A 21011-nucleotide genomic window follows, 5' to 3' on the forward strand; every position below is an offset into this window, starting at 1 on the left:
CGAGCTTCTCTCTCTGGTGGAATTAGATGGGCTGTCCCAGGGTGTCTGCTCTGCCAGGGATTCCCTGATGCCATCACCAGTGATGCCACTGGAAATCACCGTCCACTGCCATTTTTCTGACTTTGAAGGGTGTCACATTTGGGTTTCAGATGCTGCAGAGCCCAGCTGGCAGCAGTTGGCACAGGCACAGACAAGAGTCCAAAGGGAAGTGCCAATGGCCTTTGGATCAGGTCTATCCTGATGGATGAGATAGACTGACATTTTTGGGCCAACATTTCATTCTGTTTTAATCTTTCATTCTGGAGATTGAGATTGGCTTTTTCAATGACGGCGTGAAAGCCTTTACGCACATTCACATACAGTTTTTGAATGCTCAGCCTGGAGAATAAAAGGCTTCAGGAAGAACTTAGAGCTCCTTCCAGGGCCTAAAATGGCTCCAAGAGAGTTGGAGAGGGACTTGGGACAAGGACCTGGAGGGACAGGACACAGGGAATGGCTTCCCACTGCCAGCGGGCAGGGATGGATGGGATACTGAGAAGGAGTTCCTGGCTGTGGGAGTGCTGAGGCCCTGGCACAGGGTGCCCAGAGCAGCTGTGTCTTCCCCATCCCTGGCAGTGTCCAAGGCCAGGTTGGACAGGGCTTGGAGCAGCCTGGGATAGTGGAAAGTGTCCTTGCCCATAGCAGGGGGTGGGACTTGACGGACTTTAAGGTCCCTTCCAACCCAAACCATTCCAGGATTCTCTGAATGTTATTAGGGAACCTGAATTCCCAGAAACTGCCCATTCCTTGGGCTGATAGCACTTCATAATTGACTGAAGGCTTTGGTGGTGCTGGTGTGACCAAAAGGGTTGTGACTGCTCCTCTTCTCCTCTCTGGGAGCAAACTGGACCCATGACATCAGCACTGGAAGGGTTTTGCTGCTGTCATGGAGGGGCTCGGCTGAGGCAGAGTATCCCAGGAGAGCAGCACAAAGGGATGTCACCGACCCTTCCCAAAGTTCCAGCCCTGCGGTAACACTTGTCCGTCGGTCCCGGCAGGCAGCCCCATCACCCCCAACTACATCGACAACTCAACGTCCAGCATAGCTCCCTGGTGCACCTGCAACGCCAGTGGGAACCGGCAGGAAGAGTGTGAGAGCTTCCTGCACCTCTTCACCAACAACATCTGTCTCCGTAAGTGTCTGTAGGCACTGCTGCATGCTAGTGAGGCTTCTTGTGGATGGGGGCATGGAGATGCCATGGTCCTCTAGGGTCTGTCGGTGTCCAGCTCCGTGTTACCGAAGAGCCTCAGGCATCCATTTGGGTGATGCAGAGAAAGAGGCTGGGAAAGGGATGCTTCCCCCTGCCCTGACAATCCTTTTCTCCCTCTCTTTCCCACACAAAGAAAATGCCATTCAGGCCTTTGGCAACGGGACTCACCTGAACACAGCTGTGGCCCCGTCCATCCCCCCCACCACACAGATGTACAAGCAGGAGCGAAATGCCAACAGAGCTGTGGCAACCCTCAGAGAGAACAACTTTGAGCACCTCCAGCCCACCAAGGTAGGAGAGGGTGGGCCTGGCCCGGAGAGATGTTTGGCCATGTCTGTGTCTCCTGCAGCCTCCTTAGCTCCTTCTTCCACCTGTATCATTTCAGTCACATGCAGACAGTCAACCTACCCTCCCCCTCCTGGAGGCCTGATCTACCCTTGCCTTGCCTTGCCTTGCCTTGCCTTGCCTTGCCTTGCCTTGCCTTGCCTTGCCTTCCCTTCCCTTCCCTTCCCTTCCCTTCCCTTCCCTTCCCTTCCCTTCCCTTCCCATTATTGAGAGCTATGGTTCATTTAGAAGTACTGGGAAATCCATGGGGTTTTCAGCCAGGACCAGTGGCTTGGCTCCTCACCCTCCTTCAGAGCATCAGTTCAGCTTCAGACAAGCATTTCGGCTTCCCAGGCCATGAGTTCCTCCCTTGTTGGAGGAGGATTCTAGAGGTCATAATGCAGCGGTTTAACTAAGGTTTGCGAAGCTTTGGAAAATTTGAAAGGAAAGATTCTGTTCATCAGCAAATTATTACTATCAAAATAATATTAAATTGAAATTATTTTCAAACAAATAACAGGTTCATTTACTGATGATGGCTGTGAAAGGCATTAAATATTTTATTTTTAAATAAAACAAAATGACCTTGACTTGCCACCCACCAGAGTAATTTTCAGATTCAATTATTTTACTATTGAATAATTAACAGTGACCCTCATTTGCGGAACATTCAGGTTACAGAAGCTGTCAGTTTTAACTAGACTCCAAGGACTGAGCGTGGGCTTTGCACGGGGCTGGCTGATACCTTCAGAGAGCTTCCAAATGCAGGTTATTTTAAGGCTTATCACTGTTTCTTTTGCTGGGAAAATACCCGATTCACCTCTCCCCACCCTGTTTTCACAGAGCAGCAGGTTGGGAGGTGGAGAAAAGTGGCCTCAGGTTCCCTCACTGCTCTCCAGGGCACTGGTGGCACTGCTGCAGAGCACAGGGATACCTTCACCAGGCCATATGCTTGGGACCCAAGAAATCTGGAGGATTTGCCTCAAGTCTCTGCTCCCCAGACCTTAGAGAAATCCAAGTAGTGGCCTCAGGTCCAGATCTAGCACGGAGAACTTCATCCCGGAAGTGATGGAGAAGCTGTGAACCATCTGTGGCCAGGACAGTATTCCCAACAGCAAGTGGGAAGCTGGAAAAAGCAGCTGCAGTAAGGGATGGCCCTACTGCATCTCCAACCTCCTCGTGGCAGCAGCACATCCCTCCACTGAGGTGTGAGTGCTGCTGGAGCATGATCCCTGCTGACACTGCAAGAGAAACCGGAGATTTGGGTCTTGACTTTGGACTCAACTTCACATCCAGATCCCATTCACCTCTGGATGTGAGGGAGAAAGCTGTTGAAATGTCTCCCAGCACCATGGAGGTATATTCAACACCCAGAGAAATCTCCACCTTTAAGGCCACCAGGTCAAGCCACTGGCCAGCAGTGGCTCCATAAGATACCTGGACCGCACTGACCTGAGTGGGCATCCAGGCACCCCCCTCACTCAGTGGTGTCACTGACACTCACCTCAACCAGTGTCCAAACAAGTTCTGTGCCCACAAATGGCTCTGCTGTGACACCACCTTCACCAACATCTCCTGAAGAGCTGCGCTGACCTCCAGGCCAGAGTCTGGGTGTTGAAATCAGCCCTGGCCCCTCTGCACATGCACACACTTGGGGCTGCACAGCCCCTGAGCCCCAAATCCTCTGAGGCACCAAGGAGGGCCACCAATTTGATTGGAGATAGAGCCCCTCTCCTATGAGTGAAAACAGAGAATTGGGATTGTTCAGCCTGGAGAAGCTTCAGGGTGACCTAATTGTGGCCTTCCAGTGCCTAAAGGGGCTCCAAGAGAGCTGGAGAGGGACTTTGGATAAGGGCCTGGAATGACAGGACACAGGGAATGGCTTCCCAGTGCCAGAGGGCAGGGCTAGATGGGATATTGGGAAGGAATTCCTGGCTGTGAGGGTGGGCAGGCCCTGGCACAGGGTGCCCAGAGAAGCTGTGGCTGCCCTGGGAAGCTGTTCCAGGCCAGGTTGGATGGGGCTTGGAGCAACCTGCTCTGTGGAAGGTTGGAATTGGATGGTCTTTATGGTCTCTTCTAAGCTAAACCATTGCATGACTCCATGATCAGCTACACCTCTCACCCCACGCTGTCTTCTTTCTCTTTCAGGTGGCTGGAGAGGAGAGGCTCCTGCGTGGCTCCACTCGTTTGTCCTCAGGGACCTCCAGCCCAGCAGCCGCTTCCTGCTGGGCAGCCTCTCTGCTGCAGATGTGGCTTCTCATCGCTCCTGCTGTGCTGAGCCTCCCTGTGATGTGAGGCAGGGCAGGCACACACCAGGCAGAGACTCAATTTGTGTTGGTTTCTTTACTGAACAACCAGGCCAGTAACTTTTTCAGGAGGAGGGCAGGGAGAAGGGAGGGGAAGGGAAGGTGAGGTGAGTGTTTGGGCATCCCTTCCTCTTCCTCATCTGTCTGCCAGTTCATTTGATTTTATATGATCAGCATTGTTGACAGCCGGCTCATTCTTGGTCCTGGCCACCTTTCCACACCACAGCTTGGTTGTTGTTTCTCCAGCTCTCTAGGATAGAGTTGGAGCCATGGACAATTCCCTTGGAAAAGAGGAAGGAGAGAGTTGATCCAAGAAATGAGAGCTGCAAAGGAAATGCTTTTTCCTGCCCCAGCCAAGAGGGGAAAGACTTTTGATGGATGGATGAATGGATGACCTGCCAGGAGGTTTCCTGAAGCCCTGACTCACATTGAGGGGCTCTTGACAGGACATGTCAAGTGATGTGGAGTTCAGACTGTCTCCAGGGTTGCTCAGGACCTGAAGGACAACCCATCTGGTTCCTTCAGACTGAGGCAACCAGAGCACTGGTGAGAAGGTGGTTGGTTTTGTTCACTGGAGAGGAGCCTGAAGCCCCTCTGGGGAAGTCCAAGTAACCATGCTCTGAACTGCCTGGCAGGGATTATCCACCCTCTCACAACCATGGCCAGAGTGCAACCAGCATCCATGTCCCAGCTGTCACCTGCCCCTCGGGCCCTCCTTCTTAGGGAAACCTGTGTCCTGTATTGATGGTATTCAGGAGGAAACATGTGTGTTGCATTTTGTTTACGGCTGAATTTTTGGTGTCCCAACCCAAGCATCTCTATCCGCTGGTCTTGTACAGTGTTTGGGGCAGTTTTTGTCACACCCAAACAACCAGAGACCAATACTGTCCCACTCCATTGACCCTTTCTCCATCAGGGGTCAATGCATCAGCCCGTGGGCAGGATTTGAAGTGAGCCCAACACATCCCACTCTCACATGCTACCTGTTCATCCACTGGTCTCATAGGCAGAAGGTCTTCAGCCAAGGGATTTCATTAGTTTTCCTAGGCAGAGATAGGATAGGAGAGGTTTGCTGGATACCACCCTGAAGAGAGAAATATCCAGCCAAGAAAGGCCAAGTCATGAATTATATCATGGGTAGGGACTGGATTGTTACAGTTTGCTCTCCTAGAAGAACTGGCTGAGGCAACCACCTGTGTCCAGGTGAGCAGGTGAAGGGCTTTGCCTCTTGCCAGGTTCTGGTTTTTCAGTCAAGATGTCATTTAAGCAAAGTGACCCTTTCTACTGAGCTGCAACCCGAGCCCAGGGCAGGAAGGTGAAGACAAATATCTGTCTGGTGTCTTGGGGCACAGGGAGGCAGATGTGTGACCTTGGACTACCTGAGCATCCCAGGGTCTTTCCTCGAGGAGGTGAGCTGAGGAGTCCTAGTGCCCTCTTGGTGGGCTGAACCCCTTTACTGTGTTAAGCCAGGTAAGGAAGAGTGAGAAGGTTTCCCAGGATTAGTGCTTACCCAGGCTGAGTGCCATGGGAGGAAGAGCAATAGCCCCAAAATCCCCCTGAGTGTTTTTAGGCCTGGCCTTTGCAGCAGTCCATTTATTCCTTGGTTTGTGCTCCTCCAATAAATATCATTAATTCCTTGGCATTTGAATGCATGGAAAGGCTTAGGAAGCATCTGACACAGCGAAGTCCATTGCTTTTTATTCCCATTTCCTGCAAAACTTCTCCCATTGTTTATTGCTTCAGATTTTGCTGAGAAACTGCAGCAACTTCCATGGCTTTTGTTCCAACAAGAAACCTCTCTAGCTTTCAGTTGAACACCTGTGGATGTGTCTGACACGAACAGAAATCCTCCTGCTGCATCCTGTCCAAAGTGCTGCTCCTTGAGGTCCTCAGGGCTGTAGCACCCAGTTTTCCTGATCCAAGGTTTTGTGAAGGAACACACCAAGGCTTGTATGCAGGGTGACAAGCCACACCCCCAGCTAAAAGTTGTATGTGAGGACTTCATGGCCAAGGGGCTCACTCAGATCAGGAAAGCAGACAAGGAGGGAGAGCTACAAGCAGGAAAGTCCTCTCAAAGTGCCCATATACGAGCACGGAGTTGCTGTGAACATCTCCCCTTTATCCAGGACATCAGTGTCTTCTGAGAGACCAAGTGACACAACTACTGCCTGCAACTCTGCAAAACTTGTGTCCTCTGAGCTGCAGGTGGGAGAGGGATGAAACCCTGATTGCTCAGCCCTGCAAAGGCAAGGAACTACCTCAACACCACGAGGTCATGCTGGGAATCGCGTTCTTCTGCCCCTTTCCGGTCCTGTAGTCATGCCCTGCTTTTCCACACATCTGGCCCCATCAAGCCAGTCTCCACCAGCTTTTAATCATGCACAGGCTGAGTGTCTGCACAGGATGGGGATACAAGTGTCAGCTGCTTTCCAGGAGCACCCACTCCTGTGTCTCTTATATGTCAGTGATGTTGAAGTGCCACTTCGCCATCTCCTTCTCATTCAGCAGAGAAGGAGTTTTTCTGTGTGGTCAGGATGCCTGGTGGCCCCACCTCACCTCTCCCTTCAGACTGGTGTGCTGTAAAAAAGAGGTGTGGAGAATCCTACTGAAGGACTGGATGGGATGGAGGAAACCTCCAGAGGTTTCCTAGTGCCAATACCATGTCCCACATCAGCACCTATTTTAACAATTTCAGTGAGAGACATCACCATCTCCCCTGGATTTATATCACAGAATCATGAAAGGGGTTGGGTTAAAGCTCATCTCGTTCCAGCCCCCCTGCCATGGGCAGGGACACCTTCCACTAGCCCAGATTTTTCCAAGCCCCATCCAACCTGGCCTTGGACGTTTCCAGGGGTATCTTACTTTCCAGACTCTGTAGATGTTAGTTGTCTCTACGCATCAGAGCCCAACAAGACCCTCAGTTCCCGTGTCCCATCCTTCAAGCCGTGTCCCAGGCCAGGTCCTGCCCTCCTGGGGGTTCCCCATGGTTCAGGGATGCTGTGGAAGGAAGTGAACGAGGCACAGAGCAAGGAGCCTCTCACCCAATAGGAAAGAGTTGGGGGCTGGGAATGAACAAAAAAAAATTTATCCCCAAACTTTCATGGCTTTTTTCTGATTATTTCACCCTTTTTACCAGTATTTAATGTTGATTCTCCCTCCAAGCCTGTTCATGAATCAAACTTTGCAAAAAAGGATGACTTTTGAACCTTTCTTTTGGAGGAAGCAAACATGATTACTCTCCTCCCACTCACCAACATGTGTGCACAGGCCACTGCTTTTTCCCTGTGAAAAGTCAGTAATTTTTTTGGATGAAATTCCATCTCTGCTGAATTCTGTGAAGTGAACCATGGATCTTCATTTTTAAGTCTCTTGATTAACTACAGAAGTCATAGCAGCTGCTTGTAAAGGCAAAGGACTGAGCGAGCCAAGAGACAGAAAGGGAGACAACATTTTTTTAGGAATTGCTCCATTCCTGAGGACTTCATAAGCACAAAGAAGAATCACGGGAAAAAGAAAGGAAAAAAACACTGTTAAAGAACCAGCCAGACTTTCTGTAGCCACTGAACTCTTATTTTTTTGGCTGCACAGCACCACTGCCAGTGGTTTGGCAGCCCTGAGAGCCTGTGAAATATTGTGTATGTACTTATACTTGTCATGTCGTCATGTACAGCATTGTCCAGGCGGGAGCAGGAGCTGGAGGGAGACCCAGGGCTGGGAGATGGTGCTGGAGCAGGAGCCCCGTGTGTGCACCTGCATGAGGGGAGGGTGGTGGATGCCAGCCCATACTGGGGTCAGACTTGTACTTGCCTTTTCTGTACATGTCAATATTCAAACATATCCATGAATAAAGCACACACGCATTTTCCTGATCCCCTCACTCCTGTCTGCAATTCCAGCTTGTCCATGCCAGCACGTCCAGGAGGGTGCTGAGCTCACTGCTCCTGTGCTCTAAGGGCAGCTGGAAGAAATGGGGGATTGTTTTGTGGGGGTTGGAAGAGTGGGGGGGCTCAGATGAGCCGTGTTTGGCTGGAATCACAGAATCCTAGAGTATCTTCAGCTGGAGGGACCCACAGGGATCACCCAGTCCTACCCCTGGCCCTGCCCAGAACCCCCAACAACCCCACCCTGGGCATCCCTGGCAGCGCTGTCCAAACGCTCCTGGAGCTCTGGCAGCCTCGGGGCCGTGCCCATTCCCTGGGGAGCCTGGGCAGTGCCCAGCACCCTCTGGGGGAAGAACCTTTCCCTGATATCCAACCCGACTCTCCCTGACACAGCTCCAGTTGTTCACTGAGGTCTTGTCCCTGGTCCCAGAGAGCAGAGACTGGAGCTGCCTCTCAGGAGGAAGCTGCAGACAGCTCTGAGGTCTCCTCTCAGCTCCAAACCCAGCTCCAATCTGGTGTCTTCCAACAAGGAGGGGTGACAGGTGAAAAACAGCTCTGCTGAGATGGAAAGGCATCAGTGTCACCAGGGAAGGAGACATGAGTCCCCACACAAGTCCTGGGGCTGTTTGTGTTGTCTGCGGGGGTGAAACATGCAAAGGTTTGGGAGCAGTTTGGGGCAGATTTGGCTCAAAACTGGTGCCAGCACAGGAAGAGGGAGGCACTGCAAGATACAGCAGGGATGGGAATAATTGCACCTGCAGTTAGGGGCCTGGGGAGCCACTGATGCCAAGATGTCACCATGTGTCCCACTGAGTGGAAATAACTGGGGAAGGCTGGTGCTGCACCCCTGTGCTGAGCAAAGGAGGAAGGGAGGTGGAGGAGAAGGGAGGGTGATGGTTCATGCCAGCCAGGAAGACTTCTGTTCATAACGCTGTCCGCGTCACTAATGGGTGTCTTCCCTGATGGGGGAGACGTTCAGATTTTTGCCAGGAGAAAAAAGGAGGCGAATGGGACTTCATGCTTCTCAGTCTCCAGAGAGGTGTTTATTAATTCTTATCTAAGGAGTACAAGCCACTGGCGTGGCCTAGACATAGCACAGAGCAGAGAATGCAGCAAGAAGACAACTTATCAAGATTTCACAGCCTTTTTAAAGGTAAATTACCCAATGAAAGCTTAAAACACAAGATATTTCCACTTTTTTACCAATGTCCAACAAGTTCCTAAATCACATAGACAGGAACTGCAGAATTCTGTATCCAATTATCCCAGACCACTGTTGCTGCAAAATATGGAGTTAGTGAAGAAGGATAAAGAAGCTTTTAACTACAACTTATCCTCCATTTTGAGGTTTTCTACTTCTATCTATTTACTATGCAAATAGACCTAAAAACTCTAAATTTTTCACCCTGTGATAATCTCACATAGTATTCTATCACCTAATTCACACCATTGTAGATTCTTCCCAGAGGCTAGGCAAATTTTCCCATGGACAAAGGCCAAAAGCAGTACTGTCCAGGGGGGTAAAAACCTTTCACAACAGGCAGAGAAATATTCTCTGCATTCTAGGTTCCCACATGTTCATGCCATGAACATCTGTGAGCTATTTTTGGCAACTTAAAAAGAGAAATCACAGGAAAATTGATTAGAGGCAAATGGAATGTTTTCTTGCCAATTCTGGGCAGGAAAAAAATCTAGAAAACAAATGCATATAAAATTTATATAAAACTAATGAGTAAAATTCAAGACAGTTCTTAGAGTGAGTAAATGGTTGAACACATAAACATAACACTTTTTCCTCCCAAAAATCATGTTCGCCTCCATGCATGCATGGAGCAGCTGAGGGTTAGGGATGGACTTAGACGCTCCTCAAAGCCTTTTCCCTCCCGACATTGCCCAGGCTGGGGTTTTGCTGAGCAAAGGATAATTCTGAACCTGAAACTCCTGTGAAAGCCTTGCAGCTCTGAGGTATTTTCCCTGGCTCTCAGCAAGCAGCTGCTCCGCCAAGGTCGGCACCCAAGAGGCTGGTGGGGCCAGTCCAGGGCCACACAGTGATGGGGTGACAGGGCCTGCTGGGCTCCAGGGGGTCCTGGTGTTGAAGGAGATCTCAGGACTCCCCAGTGGGATTCGCCCAGGCTCTGCACTCAGATCAGCATGGGGCAGAGCATGGGGCTGGCTGGAGCAACCCTGCTCTGGGATGTAACAACTGGCTCCAAGAAAGCCTGGAAATCATCCTAAATTTGGGGTGAGGAGAATCTGGAGCAGGAGAAGCACTAATAGCTGGAAGAAATTGTGGCTGACCCTCACTTCTACCCCAGCTCTCGGTCTGGGTATGGTTTTGGGGGCTGCTGGCTGTGCCCACAACAAAACTGAGCGCCCCTCCCTCCGACAGCCACAGACATCAAACACTGAGGAAAGAGCAGATGAAGTGATTTTTCCACATTCCCAGAGAAAAGGTCTTACAACCTCTGTAGCTCCCAGGAAAGGATGGACAGGGCTTGGACTTTAAAGTCCCTTCCAGTCCAAACCATTCCATGATTCCATGACAGACCAGAGCCTGGGGCAGCACTGGAGGTTTGGAGGAGAGACCTGCAGATGGGACCCACAATCCCCATCACACTGTGACTGCAGACACAGCACAAGCAAAATCCTGCAGCTGATATTCAACTGCTGCAAGGGGATGTTGAAATCAGAAACAACAATTTACCATACGTTATCTCTGAGCAAACAGTGCTAAAATGCTGATGGGGTGGAGGCATCTTGCTTCGGTGTTATTAAAACACTGAATTTCTGCGGAAACAGCGGATGTTTGCCAAAGGGAAGAGCTGCAGAATTAGCTCTGACATGAAAAATGTTCAAGTCATTTTGCGGGGATTTTTCTAAGGAGAAGTGGAAATGATTTCTGAGCAAGAATCCCAGGGAACATGTTTTCCAGGGAATTTTCCCAATGGAAATCCTGCCAGTCACTCTGTTGCAGGCACATTGTGGCTGGAAAGCAGAGCTGATGAAGCAGCCAGGGAGCTGCAGGTGGGATGGATGGAGACACCAGCTATGTCCATGCTGTGCTGTAATTCCCCATCAAGACAGTACTTCACTATCAGCCATCCCAGCCCAGACCTACCCACTAAAGTTCTGCTTCCAAATTAAATTCAGGGATCAGCTTGAGGAGAGATGAAATCCCATCCTCCCGTGGCATTGCTGGTCACCACGGACTGGGGGAGACGAGAAACAGCCCCAGCCCCACAGGCTGTGGGATCATGGAGCTGCACCTGCGCTGCTTGTCAGCAGCAGGGAAATAAAGAGGAGAAAGACATTGTCCTTCTTGGCAGAGCCAGAGTGACCCAGTCAGTGGCTTTTTTGGCTAAATTCTCTGCAGATGTGGTTTCTGAGTGATGCATGTGGCCTGAGTGAGGGCCCAGGAATATAGAGAAGAGAGCTGATCCTGCAGCTGATGGTAGAATCACGGAATAGCTGGAGCTGGAAGGAGCTGTAAAGATCATCTTTTTCCGCCCCTTGACATGGGCAGGGACACTGTCCACTATCCCAGGTTGCTCCAAGCCCTGTCCAATCTGGCCTTGGACACACTTCTAGGGATGTGGCAGCCACAGCTTCTCAGGGCACCCTGTGCCAGGGCCTCACTTCCCTCACAGGGAAGAATTTCTTCCCATCTATCCCTGCCATTCCGCCTTGTCCTAAACCTACATGCCACTGAAAAACATCCAATTCAATGCAGTTTGAGTCCTCAGATCTTGCTCTTTGTTTGTGGGGAGGATTTACCTCTTCTGAGACATCTCCAGATGTCTCTTGGGATCCCAAATCCCAAGTTTGTCACTGAGTCTCTGGAGTCACCAGGAGAAGAGGTGCCTCTAAGGACATCATGTACCTTACCTCAGAGCTTCCATAGGGGGATGATGGTGTCCCAAAATCCTGTGGCCAAGGGTGTTGGGACTCTGACACAGTCTGGGGAAGCGTTGCTGTTCCCAGCCATCCTGCAATGGGGAATGCGAGGAGCTCAGCCCACCTCCAGTGATGCTGACACCTGGGTCCCCAAGCCTCGTTACCAGGCAGAAGACTCATCAGCAGGTGTCATCACCTCATCAGAAAATCTCCCCCCACCTTATGCCTTTGGAAAGATCTCAGTGGTTCCACTCTGACCCTTCAATCCCTGCTTTGCTGCTTGATTAGTTCAGAAACCAAAAACCCCAGGGAGAAACTCAAGAACATCTGCTAATTCTTTTTGCCCAAATGGCAATGTGTTAGCTGTGGAACTCTGGCTCATTTGTACACCTCTCTTCCTCCTCTCTTCCCATCAATGGGGAAAAAAGGAAATGTTGGTGCTTTTGCCATATCAATAGCTGATTTACCACCAAGCAGTGATGTGCAACTATCCAAGAGCTGCCCCAAAGCCCACCTTCTGCTGGGTGGAACACCACCCAGCCTCCAGGCCAGGATTTCTGGGGGAGTTAAATTGTTTTTTAAAAAGACTTAAAGTCACTTCTTCCTGTAGGTGGTTGATATTTAAGGTTTGTGGAAAGAAAAGCTGGACAGCAAATTCCTCTCTGGCTCCTTACCCAAAACCATTTATTAATGACAACTGATGACAAAGATCATCATCCTGGATGTACACAAAGCCTTGGAAAACCTCCATGCTCTCTTTCCTGCCTTCCTGTCAAACCTCTTTTCTTCGCTACAACACAAGAAAATTCAGAGCAGGGATTAAAAATGGCCCCATCCCTCTGTGGTTTTCCCTGCTGTCCAAAATAAAGCAGCTTTAAAACCACTACCCCCTGCCCATTTCATTTCAAGTCTGGACACCCCACGCTGTGCTGTCAGCCTGGCATCCTCCGCTCAGCTCTGCAGCAATTGCTGGGAATTGGGCTTCTGCATCCCAGTTTAATGCCATGGAATGAAGCAGCAAAATGGTCTTCGGAGGCGATGGTGACTGAAACCTTCATGGCTCATAAATGTTAGGTTCAACTCTGCTTCATCCCAGCAGTGCTTACTGTCAAAGTTAGAGAGTGACATAAAAATAAATGGAGAACAACAGATTGCGTCCCGGCGGGACTTGGGCTGTGGATGCCTGGGTGTTATGGACCAAGTGAGAGCTTTAGACAAGCCCTGCCTTAGGCTCAGATTTTTGGCAGCAGCTCTACTGAGGTGACCTGCACCTAAATCCCTCTGGCTCGCAAGTCCTTAAGGATGGCTGATTAGCTCTATTATAAAATGTGTTACTTATTGAGCAGACAGGAGACAATAGACAAAAGGCCTTAAACAGTTACTTATACACAGTATAGAACAGAAGAACTGCTAGGAGATTACATCAAACAGTGCACGACATAAAGGTACCTGTATTATAGCTAGCAAAGACACAGTATGGAGCAGGAGTCAATGGGACTCACCACCAAACTGCTGATAGTGTACACAGAGTCTTTTCACTCAGCCCTTCAGAGAGTAACCACAGATTTTGTGTCCCAGCTTTGGGCAAAAGCCCCACCAATTTCTAGAGAATGTGCAGAAAACTTTTGCTTTGTGAAAGGCTGGTGTAGCTTTTATAGTGTCTAAAGTGGAGTGTCTGTCAGCTTATCTTTTCACAATCTTGCTTACCCAGCAAGGTGTTTATTGTCAGCTAGTAGTGTCACTTCCATGGTGCCTGAATAACCATGAGGCAGGCGGTCTTTAGTGAGTTATTTCACCAAACTGCAAGCTTTGGTGAAGGGCAAGGAGCCTTGCACCAGCTAACGAGCAGCAGGTAAGTTCTTGTGGCGGGGACATGTTCTGCTACACCGTAGGTGGGAGAGGAGCGGCCACCTCTGACATCTCCCAGCTTTTGTGTGGATCTGAAACACCAGCCAGTGCCAACATTTGATAAATCATCAGCAAAACTGGTGATACAGCTTCCAGGGAGGGCAGATTTTCCTCTTCGGATTTAAACAAAGAAATTTACTGGGGAAATTATCAGTGAGAGTAAGAAAGGGAAGGGACTGAGATTTTATAGTTCTCTTGGGGTTATGTCGTGGTCAGCAGCTCCTCACAAGGGGCAGCAGAGGGGCAGCTCTGATCTCTACTCTCTAGGACCAGGAACGGCACCCAGGGAACGGCTGGAGAGCAGGGAAAGGCTCTTCCCCCAGAGGGTGCTGGGCACTGCCCAGGCTCCCCAGGGAATGGGCACGGCCCCGAGGCTGCCAGAGCTCCAGGAGCATTTGGGCAGCGCTGCCAGGGATGCCCAGGGTGGGGTTGTTGGGGAGGCTGTGCAGGGCCAGGGGTGGGACTCGATCTTTGCGAGTCCCTTCCAACTTGGGACAATCTGTGATTCTATTTAAACCCTGAATGCAGAAGCTCTGAGTTTTGGGACTGTGGAATCACTGAATCATTTGGGTTGGAAAAGACCTTTAAGACCATCGAGCCAAACCAGTTAAGGAGCAGCTGTATCGTGACAGCTGGGACTCATGACACCAGTGCTGAGACGGTGGGAGCAAATAAATTCCTCCTTCAACCCTCACCATCCCAAGCAACCTGCACAGAGCACGAGCCCCTTTTTCTATATAATCATAGAATTTTTTAGGTTGGCAAAGACCCCTAACATCCTGAAAACTTCGTTAACATACTGACACCTCTTTGGGATGCTCTTCCCTTCTCCCACCCTTCAGAGACAGCCACAGAGATCAGGGACGAAGAGCTGCCCTAAGGCACCTGGGGAAAGGTGAACCTGAGGGTGATGGGTTGAAATGGAAACTATTTAATGACTGTCTCTACCTGCAACATCTACAGATATAACTCACCCCCCCATCCTCCGGCAGAGGACACGTCCCCCCTTCCTCCTCCCAAACTCAGTACCTGGCAGGAGCCCACTGATACCCACCACCACCACCTCAGCAGAAAGTCACCCCAGTGAGGAGCCTTCAAAACCACCTTGAATTATTTTTTTCCTCTATTTTAAGAAAACAGGAGGAAAAATTTTAACCAGATCATCTACTTTTTATTTCAGAGGAAAGATTTGCATTATTTACTTTTATTTATATACATGTACTTCACATTTGTATTTAAAATGCACAGACCTCCCAAGAATTTTCTCGTTCCGGCTTTAAATTAGCTGTTATTTTACAATACAAAAAAATTATACCAAAAAACTGCAGTCCTAAATGTGTGTATGTATAACACCCACAACCCCAGCAATGAAATAGTTTACAATACTTGCTCCTATTTACAAATGAATGCAATAAATGCTAAATTATACATATTAACAAACTAAGCTCAAGTCTGAACACGGATAAGAATCATAAATAATTACAGAACAAAGAGGAAAAAAAATCCAGAATACAATTAATTCAAGGATCTTAGTTTAAAGAACATTTATTGTGCACAATTTTCAGAGTAATATAAAACTCTCTTTTTTTTTCTTTTTTTTTTTTTTAAAAATGGACTGACATATGATACACTCTGCGACAATTGTTATTTTTTTCCTTCTTTCTACTGCTGAGGTTTTTCTAATCAATACTAAACTGAGAGGAAATGTCTAAAGAATTATAGTACCTGGAAGACGCACACAAATAGTCTGTGTAGTGTCAGAACGAAGAAACAGACTGAACAAAACCTGCCCTGATGCAGAAAAAACCAGCATATACACATACTGTAGTAGTCCTGGCATGGAAACTCAGCTCATTTCAGCAGCTACCAACAGAAAAACCAGGAATTTGACTAAAATTGCAAAGAACACATCCAAAAATGAGGAGCACACCCCAAGCCATCCCTTCCCTTCCTTCCACAGCCCCAACACTCCGCGAGCACCTTCCCACTAAAGCCCACCCAGCTCCCTCTCCCACCTGCTCCTGCAGTTCAGCCCAGGAGGCTCGGCCAAGTCAACCCCTTCCCTCCACTTCCCCGGGCTATTCCCAAATGAAGATAAACCACGAGGGGCAGAGACAGCCACCACTTACTGGGAGGGACAGACGAGGTCGGAAGTTGCTCCGGGCACGCGGAGTCTGCTCGTTGCTTTCTCACAAGCTCAGTGCAGCAAATCCCTGTTTCCAGTGAAAAGGGGTTTAAGGTTCTGAGATGCAGCTGATGCCTGTCCCTAACTGAGGGTCTCATGGAAAAGGAAAAGCAGCTGGGAACACCTGGAGCAGCAAAGGATGGAGGGGCAGCCCAGCTCTGTGGCACTTGAATTCCAGCAGCTTATGGAAAAGGCCTGAAGTTCGATTTCAGCCTCAAACCCTCCTTTCAGCTCATTTAGGGCCAAGCAAGCTGACCTGCCGTTTACAACCATCCCATAAACCCAGTGCCTTGGTAATGTGGCTCTTGGTAACATTTCCTGCAGAGAAATGGTGCTTCTGAGCAATCTTTAGTACATGAGCTCCCCGAAGGAGTGTGGCTCTGCCCGTGGAGGCTGCCACACCAACGGCACTGTACCATCAAATTTTGGGACATTATATGCCATGACTTGATACTGATCACAGGCACTACCCCATCATAAATAGCTTTATTTTGGTAATTTCAATACAACGCATTTTAAGCCCAGGGAGAGGAATATAACAACCGAAAAGTTGTGTCTCATAAATCTTCTTGTATCCAAAATATTGAGCCAGAGAGTGGCAAGGTCATGCTACAACTAGTCCAGAGAAAATTCTGGGCTAAAACCCACGGAAAATGGTGAATTAAAAAAAAAAAAAAAAAAAAAAAAAGTGCTATTTGGAGATTTGGAGATCCAATGGCACCATTGTTTTCTAGAATAAAAGGGCCCCAACAGTTCTGAAATTTTATTATTAAATGTTTTAAAGGCTCCTCTCACAGAATAAAAATGTTCGGAGAGTTGAGACATTGAATGCTGAATTTCAGCCAGTTATAAACACCTGAAAATAGTGATTCTGAATGGAAACACTGCCACAATTTTAGTAACAAAGGCCGTAAACTACTGATTTAATCCTCCACATGGTGACCACTTCAAGGACATTTATTACTCTCTCTTTCAAATGGAAAAGCCATATTTTACTTGGTTTCTACATTTAAGTGAAATGCATTTGAACATACAGAAGTCAAGTTATGCCTCCCTGTTTTACAAGATGTCATGATATAATCTGATGTTTAAAGCTCTGGAAAATTATCTAATACTGATCAGATGAAGAAGTTACTAAGACAAAACTCATACATCATTTAAAATGCATCAAAAATACATTCAAGATTTTTTTCTGGATTATATACCCTTTAAATCTCTCCATGTTCTGCACATTACTGTAGAGTTTATGTACAAGTGCAAAATCTGTGTGTCATTTGTCATTTATGTACAGATTCTCCCATGAAATAAGGTTGCTCTTTCTCCCCCACCTCACCTCCAAATGAAATAAACCCTAAAATCCTTCACTTTTGACATTGGCCTGGTGATAAACCACCAGCAATTCTCCTTTCCCCTATCCTTTCCCACTTTTTTCCCTGTTTACCTCTAAGCTGGGATGAAACTGCAGCAGAGCTATGTATGAGAGTTCTCCCTCATCAAGATGGAGATCAGATGCAGAGCAGAGCTACATCCTAAGGGAGCTGGTTCCTTTTATTTATACAAGTAACTCTTGTCCCTCTCTTTACATTTTTTGGTTCTAACAAACCCTGACTTTGATCATTTTTGCTCATTTTTCCAATATCTGACACCTCATTTTGCGGCCACACTCCTGGGCACACTGGTTGTGTGTGCAGACCAGATAGCCCAGCTCTCCAGGAGTGAGAAAACCTCCCAAACTCCATATTTATGTCTTATTAATGTAAAAATCTGTCACCCCTCCAGGCCTACAGTTCTGAAAGCTGTTTCTGATCAGGAAAACCCAACAACTTTAAGCACCTGCTCAAGGGCTGTCCTGAAGAGGGAAACTTAAGCACAGGGGCTTTCACCATCTGGGTTGGCAGTTCTCCTCCCAAAAACAGCTGGAGAAGCAAGAAGAAATCTCCAAAGATGAGGATGCGCACAATGGCTGAAAACATGTAGTAACAGGGGAGGGATTTTAGTCCAGGCTAATTTCTCCAGTTCAGATTAACCCCATCACTGATCAAGTTAGAAAATATTATCAGGAGATGAATCTGTCTGAGGTAATCCGTGCATCAGGTAAAACTTAAATTGACTAAATCCCTTCACTCTAAGACAAAGCTCAAGCCTTTTCCTCTCATAATTCCTTCTTCCCAGAGAGCATTTAAACTTCTAGTTTAGAAAGAGATGCATTTATATATATTTATATATATAATGCATTTTTTCCCACTATTTTTCTGCAGTCCCAATATTTTTTTTCAGTTTCATTGCACTTGTTAAATGACACGTTAAATCAGAATTATCATCCACAACAGTCCTTAAACCATCAGGCTGCTCCCATCACCACTGCCCAGACACCCCCAGCAATTCACCTCTTTATTGCGATGCTGCCATGCTCCAAAGAGCTTCTTCAAAATACATGGTTAGAAAAAAACCACTCCAGAAATGAGTGGCTGATATGTGACTGATCACCAGAACACACACAAAAAAGATGCAGTTATTTGGGTTTCAGCTTGGAAAGGTGCTACCTGGCCAGGTCCAAGAGCACTTCCCTTCCGTGTGTTACTTCTCCTTTTAATAAATAGCAGATGTCCTCAACAGAACCCACCAACCCAGTGACCTGGGTGAATCCTCAATTACTGTGATGAAGCCACAATCACACACCTTGTTTGGCATCTTCACTAACATCTTCCTACCAGCTCCAGCACCACAGCATCGTGTGGCCCTGGCCCTGCACCACATTCCCAGCTCCAGGGAGACACTGAGCACCACCACACACAGATGGATGGGTTAAGTCCAGCCTTGAGCCTCAAAATACAGTCCCAACTTGTCAGAGTAGTTCAGATGGTTCGATGCACCCCCCAAATGCCAAACCTTCTCTTCGCTGTTTGCAAGTCTCATCCTTTCACCAACCAGCCACTTCTTCAACATCAAACAGAGCTCAAGCCCAACAGGAAATACCAGATCTGATAATGTAGAACTCAAACCTGTGGCAAAACAAAGCTGCTCTGCTTCATTTTTATTTAAAGTTCTTTTTTTACTTCATCCTCAAGTGACCTGGCACCCAGAGTGTTGCTTTTCACACCCTGTAAGAAGAGGGAGCAAATCATAACCACTGAGGAGCAATGCCTCCAAGCTCAGCTCTTATCCAGAAGGATGGCAGGAGGGAAGGGGAGGAAAGAGGCCAAAATCAGAAAAATATGATGTATCTGACCTGGAACACAGACTGCCTCTATGAAAATGATGGTGAAACTGAGTTTTCTTATGAGATACTGAAACTCTACGTGCCTTCCAGATATTTCCATCTGGGTGAGTAGTTGGTTGGTCAGGAAAATGTGATTTTCCTCTGACTGCACGGGACAGAGAACACAGAGTGCCTTGGGTGACTCTAGATGTGAGTATACATACCTTTAAAAGGAATTTAATTATGTTAAAAAGCAGCGTGTGTAGCAGTCTCCTCACTCCCTAGATCTGTTCAAGTCTAGGCACTTGTGTGTGGTGTACTCCAAGCAGGTTAAGACTATGTAAACACCGAGTCTTTCTAAAGCAACATCCAACTTTCCAGTTATTTCACGTGGTCTGAGCAACATAACCTTTAAACCATCCAAGCTTTTGTGTTCCTGGACCATGATGACTACAAAAAGGCTGTGCCTGGAAGAGAGTTCCACTGAAATAATGAGGGAACAATTAAATATTAAATGAAAACAAAGGATGAAGATGCTTTGAAGATTAATAGTAGTGTTTATGTGTTGAGAGCTGACACCTGTAAACACTGGATCTTTTTCTTTTTGTACAGTTTGATAAATACATGAACTACAAAGCACTTCCCATGTAGAAACCTGAGTGTCATTCATATTGGACTACTGTTGTATTTACACTGACCAGGAATGGCGGCATCGGACCGTACCGCACCTGCAATAAAATTATTTTGCTTAAACTTGAAGAAAACAAAGGAGCAATCTGAAGCCATGTGTCAGTAAAACTTAAGTGGAGCAGTTGTCAAATAAAGCCAACTAGCACGTAGATGAGAGAAAAAAATTGGGTTCAAGGAAGTTGTGTTTTTTTCCGGGTGCTTCTAGTCTCTTGGGACACAACATGGAAATCTTTCTCCTCCTCCTCGGTATTACATTTCCATTTTGTTTAAAACCCTAGACAGTTTCTGATGTCCATGCATCAAATACAGGTTCCTGGCTGTGCAGGGGGCTGCTGCTTCCGATTTCGTATCGCGCCCGATTTCTCTTTGTAGGCAATTGGCATCTGTTGTGAAATGTCCACCAGCGCACTGGCCACTGCGAGACCTGAGGCAACAAAACAAAGAGTCAGGAAACAGAACAGCCACAGTAACAAATCCTTCAGAAACAGCTGAAAAAATCCCTCCAGGCCATAAAACGTGTAGAATTTTTTAAATAAACTAGAGAAGTGTTTTGGCTTAAGAATTAAACTCCAGCCAATATTCTGAAAGGAGCTGAAATACTGCATGTTTAATTAGAAGCAACAGCAGGAGGAAAAGATGCAATAGGAGTGGGTATTACTGGATGTAAAACTCTCAACATTGAAGCCTGAACCCTTAATATTGAAGGTGTCTTTCTCTATTCTCTATTGTAGATGGACTACAATAAACCTGAAAGCAAACGTGTATGGAGGTTTCACCGCACTTCCCATGGATACGTCACCTCCGCAACCTCCTCATGGCAGATGAGGAAATCATGGAATGGTTTGGATTGAAAGGTGCCCTAAAGCCCATCCAGTTCCACCCCCTGCCTTGGACAGGGATACCTCCCACTAGACCAAGTTGCTCCAAGCCCTGTCCAACCTGCCTGGAACACTTCTAGACATGGGGCAGCCACAGCTTCTCTGGGAACCCAGTGCCAGGGCCTCCCCAGTCTATTCACAGACAAACCCACATCAGGGACTTAGCTCAATCCAGCTCAACACCAAACCATCCAATTCAAACCCTGCTAATCCTCTTTCAAGAGCCTTTCCTTCACCAAGCTCGCTGGGCACTGGGGAACCTAGTTAAATTCCACACTGCCCAGGAGATGCCCTGACATCAGTTTTAGGTGTGAAGGGGTTGAGAACAAGGATATCTTAAGTTGGATGGAGAAAACCTCTTTGTCCAGAGCTCCTAAGAGGAGGGTAGAGATGCTCTGAAAGGACTTGTAGTGACAGGACACGGGGGAACGGCTTCAGACTGACAGTGGGCAGGGTTAGATGGGATATTCTTCCCTGTGAGGGTGGGGAGGCC

The 21011-nt window shown here is 47.8% G+C and overlaps 2 protein-coding genes across 2 annotated transcripts in view; one reads left to right on the forward strand and one right to left on the reverse strand.

Moving 5' to 3' along the window:
- Nucleotides 1-7760, forward strand: part of LOC104697650 (GDNF family receptor alpha-4) — a 68221-nt gene extending 60461 nt beyond the window's left edge. Inside the window, exons 6-8 of the mRNA XM_039551308.1 lie at nucleotides 1038-1172; nucleotides 1384-1541; nucleotides 3723-7760. Coding sequence (XP_039407242.1) covers nucleotides 1038-1172; nucleotides 1384-1541; nucleotides 3723-3869 — 440 coding nt within the window. The 3' untranslated portion in view covers nucleotides 3870-7760. The remainder of the gene's footprint in view (nucleotides 1-1037; nucleotides 1173-1383; nucleotides 1542-3722) is intronic.
- Nucleotides 7761-15158: 7398 nt separating this feature from the next.
- The window catches only part of ATRN (attractin), a 154642-nt gene continuing 148789 nt past the window's right edge, over nucleotides 15159-21011 (reverse strand). The window contains exon 29 of the mRNA XM_039550339.1: nucleotides 15159-20064. Within this exon, the coding sequence (XP_039406273.1) occupies nucleotides 19940-20064 (125 nt within the window). The 3' untranslated portion in view covers nucleotides 15159-19939. The remainder of the gene's footprint in view (nucleotides 20065-21011) is intronic.

The sequence above is a fragment of the Corvus cornix genome, chromosome 4 (genome assembly GCF_000738735.6).
Source record: "Corvus cornix cornix isolate S_Up_H32 chromosome 4, ASM73873v5, whole genome shotgun sequence".
NCBI classification, from domain to species: domain Eukaryota; kingdom Metazoa; phylum Chordata; class Aves; order Passeriformes; family Corvidae; genus Corvus; species Corvus cornix.